At 40.7% G+C, this 12,319-nt stretch overlaps 1 protein-coding gene across 1 annotated transcript; it reads right to left on the reverse strand.

The window, feature by feature from the left end:
- Positions 1 to 1,338: 1,338 nt before the first annotated feature.
- Positions 1,339 to 2,819, reverse strand: LOC139444893 (uncharacterized). Its single transcript, XM_071225898.1, has 4 exons — positions 2,791 to 2,819; positions 2,486 to 2,602; positions 1,798 to 1,878; positions 1,339 to 1,501 (listed from the first exon to the last, which is right to left on the reverse strand). Exons 1-4 carry the CDS (start codon positions 2,817 to 2,819, stop codon positions 1,339 to 1,341), a joined length of 390 nt encoding a protein of 129 aa, XP_071081999.1.
- Between the last annotated feature and the right edge of the window lie 9,500 nt (positions 2,820 to 12,319).

Raw genomic sequence — 12,319 nt, forward strand, 5'->3', positions numbered from 1 at the left:
GATTGACATCCTGAACATCGATCCACGCAATTGGGATCGATGACATGCATCAACCAAGTCAGCGAGCCTGACCACCCGATCCCGTTAGTCGCCTCTTACGACAAGCGTAGTCGTCCTTTACGGCAAGCACGGATCTTCACGGGTCTCTTAGGCTTTGAGGAGAAAAACACTTTAACCACTAGGCAACCTTACAACCTAACGATTTTGTGAGGCTAAATGTAATATTGTAAAGTACAATGGGAATACACAAAACATGTGTGAATTGCTATAATATATGAAATACAATCATCACTATATTAATCAATATTAGTATCACTTGTTTTGGTATTTACACTGACAGCGGTAGAATATGACCCGGACCTGTAAAGGACCGCTTGTCTACAAAGTTGGCTAAGGGTAGGTATCCCAGTGTGTACCGATACTATGGAAAACCCCTGGGCCTGTTAGGAAGGTTGTCAAATGAATACATCCAGAGCAGCATGGCTCAACCACATCTGTATATATCCATTCTCCTGAACTGTAAACACCACTAACATGGCGGAGCCCAACGTTGACCCACAGCAACAAAAAACTGAGCTTTGAAATTCAAAACAATTAGTGAAATTCAAATATTTACGTTTGATTTAATTTTTAAATATGCTTATTTAGAATGTCACTTGGCTGAACATATCCAGGGTAGCATGGCTCAACTACGCCTGTATATAGCCACCCTCCTGACTGACCGAAAGAAAATGTCATATAAACATGTTTCAGAATCCAATGATTATTTTCCTTGCAGTTATGATGTGGTTATGGCGTTATGTAATACTGTCCATCCTAATACCACCCAACATAAGATTTGAATTGACGAAAGAGAAGGCCCACTACCTAGTCGTAGAATAAATTCAGTTACCAAGGATGGGTGTCAGTGATATTATACCACAGTTAGATAACAGCACTGACAATGATACTACTAGTAGATGTGCTGTGTTCACTGTCACAACCCAACACAGGTGTGATGCAACCTGGTCCTTAGTCCACTCCAGTCTTTGAGTATGTATACAATGCAATATGTACAACATTCTGACTTGATGCAGTCAACATAGAGGCCCAACTCTAGTAATTAGATTTTTGTTTGATGTTTAACGCCGCACTCAGCAATATTCCAGCTATATGACGACGGTCTGAAAATAATCGAATCTGGAGCATGCAATCGGTGATTGACATAATGAGCGACCAAGTCAGCGAGCCTGACCACCCGTTACTCGCCTCTTATGACAAGCATAGCCGCCTTACAAGGCAAGCATGGGTTGCTGAAGACCTATTTTACTCCGTATCTTCACGGGTTGGTCCTTGAGATTACGCGGAGTAAGGCAGGGGATCAAGACTAGTCCACTCCAGTCCTTGAGTTCCGATACATCGCGGAGTAAGACGTCCATTACGACAAGTCCAATCTGGTCGTTGAGGGTTCGAATACATATACGGAGGTAGGAAGCTTGACCTTGAGACCTGGAGGAAAAGCCTGTTGGACAAAGTATGCTTGATATTAATTCACAGGATGGATACTTGAACATACTTGTATAGTCACGTTTCTGTTATATACATAGGGACATGTTTCACATTATTTGAGCAAGACAGTATAAAGGTGAAGAATAAGGTGTGTGTTATACTAGCCTGCTATGCCTATATACGTTTTTGACAACTGTTGTCTCAAGTTATTATAGTGATGTTCTTTTCCCATTTTCAACAGAATCTTGTATATTCTACAGATGTTTGTATCGAGTCATTGTTTGCATAACTCAGCATTCAGATACTCACCATTGTCCATAAGCATTTGTGTAGTTGACAGGAGAGTCAGGTGTGGGAGTCACGAGTAGGTTGCTGCTGCGGTAATAGGACCTGTGCACATACAAATTGTGATTAGATGTTGAGTCATATGGAATGAAAAGAAAAGGAATGGAATAGAAACTACGTAAGATGTCTTTTTCTTCTTCGAATAGCCTACAGAGATACAATTAAGATGCATAATTTTCAAACATCAAAAATAGGATAGCTGCACGATATATCGCAAAGAACAATGAAGAACGAAGCGTGATTTATTTTACAATAAATCATTTTCCTATCATGACGTCATTTCTTGAGATTCGAACATGGCCTCGCAACATGATGACGTTGTAAATTGGACGACGTTATTGTTTATAGGGAAGTATCCAGTTAGTTGTTTCCAATAAGCTGGGCAAAGTCGATAAGCGCGAGGGCCGAAGGATCGCATCCAAAAGAGGGCGAGATATGACAATCGACACTGTGAGAAAAGGTTGATATAATCGAGAAACCCAAATACCCAAGAAAAACAAAAAATTAACCCCCTTTTCATAAATAAACTTGTTCGACATGGCTGAGGTCGGATTGTATTCAGGGAGTCATTCTTCAAATACGGGTAAATATTTGTAAAGCTTGTACATCGTATTAACGTCCTACAAAAGGTTGTATATAATTTGAAACTCACCTTACGAATTTGTTGTGTTGAAAATACATCCATCTTAATGAACTTGGAATCTGCGTACCCATCACGTGGTATCTGATGCAATCAAATGCCAGTGGCATCGGGCTGTGGTAATGCGACCTGTACATGAAGACATTGTGATGAGATCTAACTTTATATACAACAGGAACATTCATTTAGAAAAGTGTAGACCAGAGGAATGTTCTGGAAAAGAAAATACAGATGGCCTGTATCTACGAATAAATTTTAGATATAATTAAGATACATGCCTTTCAAACATCAAATAAAGTATATAGTTTGAAACTCACCCTGTGAATTTGTTGTGCTGAAGATGCATCCATCTTTGTGGTTGACTTGAGATCACGTGGTATGTGGTGAGATCACGTGGCATGTGGCGTGATCAGGGGCGATGGCATCAGGCGAGGACCGTCCTCCAGTTCAGACATACAATGTATCCAGCAGTAGGTCCACGGGGGTAGTATTGCTCAGAGCACATCATGACGTCATTCACAGACGGGCAAACGACGTTACCCCTCATAATGCCAATAGCATCGAACATGGTTAGGAATGTACTCCGTCTTTAATTTCAAGTGTCAAGAATGCTATTTAAAATAAATTGATGTCATAGCCAAGGGTAAATAATACTATACAAGAAATACTCGTGTGATAAGAGCTACTCATTTTAAAGTACGTACAACCTTTCTGCTTTATAATCATTCGAAAACGTCACTGTCTAAAGACGCTAACTAAATACCACTACCCGAGAAGATGCTTGTGAATACAACCGAGTCGCCGTTCAACTAGAAGGTGTTGGCGGGTGTTTCAGGTAGGAGAATGAGCCATGAAACATAAAACACCCCTCAACATCTTGAAGCCGCCGAGTCATCAGGAAGTACACATCACCATCCAGGTGTTGTAAGTGGACGATCGTCCAGAAAATCATGACTATGAAACGCTTATGGGCGATGTATCTGGTCAGTGAGCAATAGTGGCATGCGAAATAAGCACTATGTGCGTTGCCCAGGTGGGCAGTAGTGACATAAGACGCGCACGAGTACAATAGCTGCTATTAACAGTAAACTATTGATTCCAAGGTACTGCTGTGCAGGTAGAACGTTTACGTTGTAAACTGAGGCACCAACATGTTGAGGTGAAACTGCATTAAACATGAAGATATGTTCATACGGCCAAAATACGGTGCTGAGATACCTTCGTTATCTGGTACATTATAGGAAGCAATGGACATGTACATGTCCACTTGGTTCAAACATTCCAACAGAAAAATAACCTCTGTAGGCTGCCCTTAGTCGGAACATGGGTATAAAAATGAAGTATAATTCCTGCACATGAAGCGATGTAATTAGCAGGTGTTAGGGAAGGTAACATTGACTGTACCAAACCTGAAGAAGAAAGAGTATTTTGTTGAACAGAATAATTCAGTGGCTTTTTAAAACGTAGATAATTCCATTTGAGTTGCAAAATAGTTTCGATAATGGACGAACGGATACTATCGACACTTATTCAACAAAGATATACATAGAAATAACGTCATTTCCATCTTGAACTAAAATTAAATGAAGTTCTACTTACCGTATGTAGCGGAGAAAGGCCTAGTTGACGTGGTTGCTGAGGCCGGCTGGTTGGTTGGCAACAGTAGGGCGACTCAGGGTAGCTGGCTAAAAAAGAGTAGGGCGACTCGGGCTTGTTGGCTGACAACAGTGTAGGGCGTCTGAGGCTGGCTGGCAACAGTAGGGCGTCTGAGGCTGCATAGCAACAGAGTAGTGCGACTGAGGCTGTCTAGGGTAACAGTAGGGTAACCGAGGCTGGTTGGGTGGCTGGCAGCAGAGTAGGGCTAATGAGGATATCTGGCAGCAGAGTAGAACGACTGAGGATGTCTGGCAACAGACGGGCGACTGAGGATTATTCCTTAAGCTGAACAGGACTGGGGACAGGGCTGGGGATGAATGTCAACTGTCTAACGCCCGTCTGATGAAATCATCTTGATACTTGTGACGACACCTGGAGTGAACAGAAACGTGTTTCGTTAACATTCACAAAATAAAAGCTGTTGCAGTTAATTATTAATACTAATTTTAGAAAAAAAATAGCATCTGTCTAGTTAATACTTCGACAATTCTACGTGAAACGACTGCAAATTAACACGTGTCCTGCTAACAAGCTATTCAAAGCATTCAATTGTTAGAATAAACACACATGCATTGTGTACCATTTCATATGCTTTAACCGGCACTCAAAGCATGATGTTTTGGGAGTGCCTTTCCTTCTCCGAGAATCTCCTGGGGTAATATATAATTGGTAGCAGTAGTTGACATTTAGGGCAAACTGAACCGGGAACAATGTAACTTATATGTATTAAGTATGTTCCAGCAATATGTTGGGTGGGGGGAGTTGGTGACGTGATGGATTACCTCCCTTTCTAAATGCGAGAACTGAATCAAAGATGACATACACACATGACGGTCCACTTAATCTCCACTCCTCCCAGCGCCATCTGGAGAACTCCAGCTGGTTTTCGCACTCGGCCCCTCTACAATGAAAGAAAACAATTCATAGACACTCTTCTCCTGTCCAAGACACAATCTACAGAGGACACAAAGCTATAGTGATGTTCTCCCTGAAGTGAGTGCTGGACTGTTGCAGTTGTAACGTGTCTCAGTTTAAGGCAACTTCCACCTACAGGTCAACTATGTTACTTGTGGCTTACAACATAAGCAACGACCCACAATAAATGGGTACTGGGTTTCAATCAAATTCGGTATATTATTTGTTTCGAAAAAAAGATAGGCTATATGAAACTCACGGAAGTCCTCTGTGCTTCGTCCAGATGACGTACGAGTAGCAACTCCTCGTATGACTGTTTGTTGCCCTCGTTGCTGTTGGCGATGATGTCGTTGCCTTTTCCGCCTGACCTGGCGTTGGTTTCTCCGTTCTGTTCTTTGCCTGGCCTCGTCAGGTGTATGGTTCTGAGTGAGAAAAGTCATTGAAAATATAAATGAACAGCATTTCATGACTGCGTATAATTATATGTTGCATTAATTGCTGCTAATGACATAAGATTACTTAATAGTTGTGATAAGGGATAGTGTGTGGCAAGTTATGCAATAAAAAAACTATTGACACTTTGGGCCCACCTCCAATATCGTGGTGCGACGCAATCACAAACATAAAGGACTGATGAAGGCGGCGTTAAACCTAAACATATTCATCGTGGTTGACTTACATTTTATTTCAGAGGCTGGTTTTCTTCTTTAAGTTCACTGATATCCTCTTGTAATTTCCGGCTTTCCTCTCGGAGTTTCAACAATTCCGCGGATTCAGAAACCTGTCAAACATAAACAAATGTCAAATATTGCCAAAACAATGAACTTACACATACTGCCGGGTAAAGGAAAGTAGACAACCATGCGTGATGGTGGCTAACAATGAAACAATCAAGGGGCGGTTTATTCCATGCTGATGTTTTTGATACAGCTGTCATAGTTGTGTTCATGACCAGAACTGTAGAAAACCCCGTGCTATGACAGTACATCAAACTTCCATTTCACTTTCAACGCGACTTTTTGGTGTATATGTTGGTACATTTTACAAGCAAGTTAAACAATAACGGGACAGGACATGGGCATGTATATATTGCTACAAAAACAAACAGTTAAACCAAATCAATATATAGGATAACACATGGTGACCGTAACAAAATATTGCCCAGTAGCCCTGATGTCATACAACATACCATTGTGATTCAGTTTTCTTGTACAATCAGACTTTGGAACGCTGGGGTAGCGTAACGAGTAAAGTGTTCGCCGGACACGCAAAACGACTTAGGTTAGATCCTTTCCCGCCGTGATATTGCTGGAATCCGCTCACTCAGAAGCGTAACAAAAATAAATAGATTCAGACATGAACGATTGCATCAATTACGCAGTAAGCATGTCAAGTAGAACGGGTATCGAGACGTTGCTTGAAGAGGATGAACTCTATCAAGTTAATGTGTTTACTTACACCCACTGGAGTCGCCACCGATGCCGTGCCCCTGCTGCCTGCCTACTCTCAGATAGTGTGGTCACCATTGGAAGGGCAAAAGGCGTTGACGATGATGATGATGTTACCCTGGAGGATGCCGGAGTAGTGTCCTGTTTGACCAGAGGAGTTGCTTGTGGAGTGGCCTGTCGAGACGGAGGGGCCTGGGCTGAAGGCTGTGCAAAACTCCGCAGAACGTTCAACATGATGGAAAGCGGGTAAATGTAGCGAGGAGAACGACGCGATGAACGAAAACCGTGATGCATCCTGGGAAGTATCCGTGTTATACACTGGCCCATTTACACCAATTAAGCCAACAAGCTAATACATGGGCTATCCTTTTGTCAAATCGCAACCCTTAAAACAATGGAATCTGTAGATGGACATGTCGAGCACGGACTTCTCGTGAAACACGCCATACTCTTGATATGGAACACCTCGGGACACATTTCTACACACTGGAAACCAAATTAAACCCCAGCGCATAACTATAACGAGTATATTTTCCTCAATGTATCTTTTCATTTTCTATAAACGTTCATTGTCAACACGGTGATTCTTCAATATTAACAAAAGCCATGTTGGTCTTAAATTTTACATCTCAGTGTTGGTGTGCAGTGATTCCTCTTACTTGACGTTTAGCTCGTCACGCCGAAGACCTGGGTTCGATTCCGATATGGGTACAATGTGTGAAGCCCATTTCTGGTGTCCCCCGCCGTGATATTGCTGGAATATTGCTAAAAGCTGCGTAAAACCATACTCAGTCAGTCAGTCTGTCCAACTTGACGTACATTATGGTACATTATTCAATGTAGATAACTTAACTACAAAGTCAGTTAAATCCGACTTGGTGTTGATGGAACATTTGTTTTATCATATAATTTACACACAAAACAAAAATGACGAAAAACGTCAGGCACCAGCAGGGTCCGACCAATCGTTATATAATGGTGTCATTCCGTAGGGGGGCGGTCGGGTAGCCTAGTGGTTAAAGCGTTGGCTCGTCACGCCGAAGATCCAGGTTCGATTCCCGACATGGGTACAATGTGTGGAGCCCATTTCTGGTGTCCCCCGCCGTGATATTGCTGGAATATTGCTAAAAGCGGCGTGAAACCATACTCACTCACTCATCCCGTAGGACAAAATCACATTTTGTCGAGTTTTGAATTTTTTGGCATAACGCACTTATTAACAGTATTAACAGTATTTTGAGTTCCTCTGGAAATTTTCAATTGATTTTGCATATATGAGAGTTGGAATATGGGTAGGGTGGTTTTGGTATTGTTTTTTAATTTATGCTGGCTTTCAGAAAGTAGTGTTTTACAGAGTTAACGACGCCCATATATGTGATAAAGATTGTTTTGGTGTCAAACCTTTTCACAAATGTGTCAAATGAAAGTCGTTGTCCCTTGTCATCAATTAGGTAATTTATCCAACGGGCGCAATTGTTATACCTTCTTTACAAAAAACATACATCCTTTCGCCAATGTGTATGTTGTATAAGTATGTCATTACGTTTAACAATACTAAAGTCAATTTGAGAAGCGAAATCCCCCCATTTTTGTAACATCTTTGTAATAATAATTTAGTATCAGTGTTTCTCAAATATTGACAGCTATGTTCAAATATGTTACTTTGGTCAATCTTTGGATGATTCAGTTCGAAAAGGATACACCATTTTAGGTACATTGAAACCCCGGTCTCTTTTATCACATATTACATGATCCCTCTTGATCTTGTCAGGTTTAAAATTCCAAATAAATCGAAAACACTTTTTCTGAACAGTTTTTTTAGGGTCCGGAAGAGCGCAAAACAGATGATTTAGTTTTCGAATTGTAAGCGATTTTGAAACTGTATTCCAACCCATCAGAGTAAGGTGACGAGATGACAATATAGATATTAATGTTTCACCTTTTCTTATTTATGTTTTATAATTTTCATCTATCATATCGTCAAGATTTAAGGTAGATTAATACAGCAAAGCGACAGCGTACAGACCCATCATCGGCAAACTGCTGAAGTAAATATTCTACATGTATATTACCTATATATATGCCTTTTTCGTTTTTGTTATTTATTATCAGTATTGTGAGTATTTCAGCACATAAGATCACCTCGACGACACCCTCTAGAATATCAAACATGTCACAATCATGGCCATTTACAAGCACAATAGATTAATTCTCCGGTAGAAAATCTTAAACAATCTACGTATGAAGTCACCAAAATTTAAAAAATGATTATGTTTTATCTATAAATGTCCAGTCAACAGTATCAAATGCTTTTTCGAAGTTAATCAGTCGTAAAAGAAGTATATTCCATTAAGTCAAAATTTTGGCTAGTGACTTCACCGATGGACCTGTCAGACATGAATCCCTTTTGGTCTTCGTTTATAAGTATATCAAGAGCTGACTTTATCCTTCTTGATATAATGAGAGATGCAACTTTATAAAGGACTGATAACAATGCCATCGGTCGCCAATGTTTTAAATACTGTCTTGGTTTGTTGCCGTTTTGTATACATGTGATAAGTCCTCGCTTTAAGGATATGGAAAGTTCACCAGTTCTATATGCCATGTTTAACGATCTAATTAGATATATCCCCATGTCAATCCATAAATTTATTTAAGAATTCATACACCGGGAGCCCGCGTGGTGCGATATTTCAAATGTTCTGCTGAGCAGAGTTGCATCCAATTGGGAGTTTGTGTGAGTATTTTATGGGATGTTGATATGTTATGTTGTCATTATTTAAACTGAAAATCAGGGGCTTCGGGACCTGAGTGGTTTTAGCCGCAACTCGTAATGCAGCGCTACATCCCTTAGTTTTGCAAGGATCCGAAGAGTTCGAATCCCAAGTTTGTAGCTTTGTTTATGCTAGAAAGCATCACATCACTGTCGAGGGTTTAACCAACGTCGTAAACACACCGGTGATACCGATGTTTGTTTGATTAACGCCGTACTCATCAATATTCCAGGTCTGTCAAAAATTGAATCTGTACCAGACAATCCAGTGATTGGCATCATGAGCATCGATCCACACAATTGGGAGCCTGACCAATACCCTACTCGGACACAGTATACTGACTCCGAGCCGACCAGTCCTTGTTTAAGGTCCTCAATGACGAGCGCAAGACAGGGTAACAACAAGTATCATCTTTTCACGTCTTTTGGTATGGCGCGGCCGGGGATCGAACATAAGTAGTGGTAGTAGTAGTAGTAGTAGAAGTAGTTGCAGTAGTAGTAGTAGTAGTAGTAGTAGTAGTAGTAGTAGTCGTCGACGTCGTCGTCGTCGTCGTCGTCGTAGTAGTAGTAGTAGTAGTAGTAGTAGTAGTAGAAGAAGTAGTAGCAGTAGTAGTAGGTGTAGTCGTAGTAGGTGTTTATGAAGTAGAGGAAATAGTAGTGGCAGCAGTGGTAAGAGGACAGTAGTAGTAGTGGCAGCAGTAGTAGTAGCAGTTTGTTATGGAATTGTAGTAGTAGTTGCAGTGGCAGCAGTAGTAGTAGCAGTTTGTTATGTAATTGTAGTAGTAGTTGCAGTGGCAGTAATAGTAGTAGGTGTTCATGTAGAAAAAGTGGTGGTGGTACTAGTTGTAGTGGTAGTAGAAGTAGTAGTAATAGTCGTAGTAGCAGTAGTTGTAGTAGCAGGTGCTTATGTAGTAGTAGTAGTAGTAGCAGTAGTAGAAGGTGCTTACGTAGTAGTAGTAGTAGTAGAAGGTGCTTACGTGGTAGTAGTAGCAGTAGTAGTAGTAGTAGTAGTAGTAGTAGTAGTAGTAGTAGTAGAAGGTGCTTACGTAGTGGTTGTAGTAGCAGGTGCTTATGTAATAGTAGTATTAGTAGTAGAAGGTGCTTACGTAGTAGTAGTAGTAGTAGTAGTAGTAGTGGTAGTGGTAGTGGTAGTGGTAGTGGTAGTGGTAGTGGTAGTAGTGATAGTTGTAGTAGTAGTGTGGCAGGTATGAATCACCAAGTGTATAGGTTCCTGTCATTTCCGGTTGTATGAAATGTGATTGTTTATAGCTTTATCTTTTATAGTATCATCTGTGAGCGTCAGCCTATAGTTATTTTTAGATCTTTGTCACGTCTGTTACGGGTGTTGTTGTGTCATTGCCTGTGTTGTGTTCTTTGTCTTGCGCGCCCCTTTTGTTGATTGGCTTGTTTTAAAATGCTAAAAGCTACTTGCACGTCAGCCATTGCTCTTCGCAACAATCAGAGCATGTCAACGATCACATCTCAGAGCACATGTAGGAATAAACAACAAATCTAAACGTAAGTATAATGTTTTTAGTGTTGTATATATGTTAAGTACTGAGTAGTAATGGTGTTGACGTAAATTAATTTGTGTAGTGCATCATGTTTGCTAGAATGTATCAATGTGTAGCTTTTTGTGCAATGACGTTTATGCATAAGTTTAATACTGTTCAGCATTATTATTCATAACGCATTGTGCTTTAAAGCGCTAGTTACGGTGTATATATGGTTGAATGAAAGAATGGACGAATGATAAGAGGTATGACATTTCATAACATTATCGCCATGAAGTTCATTAGTAATGTATACAATACCACAGTCAACTATATGTGTATATGTGCGCATTTAGAATATTCTGACTGTGGTTTGTTTAGTCTTGTAGCAGCGCTATATTGCTCCCCAGGACGTGAAATAATCGTATCCCCCTCCCGAAAGTAATATATATATTTTTATTTTATTTTTTATTTTATTTTTTTAAATTTTTTTTTTTGGGGGGGAGTCTTAGCATATAGTTCTCTATCTTTAGTATCCAATGTGTTTGACTAGTCGTACTAGTAGTTGGCTCGGTGTCAGACTCGGTGACTAGGTTGATGCATTTTCCCAATTACGTAGATCGATAATCATGAGGTAAGTCACTGGATTGTCTGGTCCAGACTCGATTATTCATGGCTGGAGTATTGCTGAGTGCTGCGTTATACATCAAGGAAACAATCAGCCGCTGGTTTAACTGTTCCGATTACTCACAGTCGAGATTGAAAGTGGGAAACGTCTTTGAAAATGTACTACACACAGAAACGTATCAAATATTTTCACAAAGGGAACATCATACCACCTTTTGCTAACTGCAACCCTTTCACAAGTTGGAATAGATGTACGACCGATGTATTCACTTTTCTTGAACAAATTATCAATCTTTACAAGAAGATGGTGGTGTGTTTCTGTTTGATTGAATATGATTTTGTGGCGTTTTTAGCAATATCCCCGCCATATGACGGCTGGGGACACCAGAAATGGTCTTCCCATGTGGGGAAACGAACACGGGCTTTCGTCGTGACGATCGAACGCTTTAATCGCTAGGCTACCCCGCAGCCCTGCTTCTATATAAAGCCATAACACATTACACAGTTAAATACATTGACTAATATGACATGCCAGCCAGTTGGGAAAATCATAAAAAGCATAGCTACTCTGACGGCAGTGACTCATTATTGTAGCAACCGCGCGTGGATTATGGACGTTGAAACATGGGGCAATCTATAAAAAAAATCAAGATCAACTGAAACATTGTGTGGGCAATGGTTTTACATGTTGATTTCCATTGTCTGGGAATGGATGTCACTCGTATAGTGCACGCCAGACATGTCCAGCTGGAGCCTTGTTGCATAAGACTGTCCGGTAGGGGCTGGGGCTTGGTGACGTCACACGCGGGGCCCCATTGTTTCAAGACGCTTCTGACTTGACGACGTGCTGGAGCTTCAGGTGACTAAATCAGTGCACACTTTCAGCTGCTTGTTACTGAACACACTAATACTCCCCTGGCACGTGCTTGCAATT

Source organism: Haliotis cracherodii, unplaced genomic scaffold (assembly GCF_022045235.1).
Source record: "Haliotis cracherodii isolate W230 unplaced genomic scaffold, xgHalCrac1.p SCAF_6, whole genome shotgun sequence".
Taxonomy (NCBI): domain Eukaryota; kingdom Metazoa; phylum Mollusca; class Gastropoda; order Lepetellida; family Haliotidae; genus Haliotis; species Haliotis cracherodii.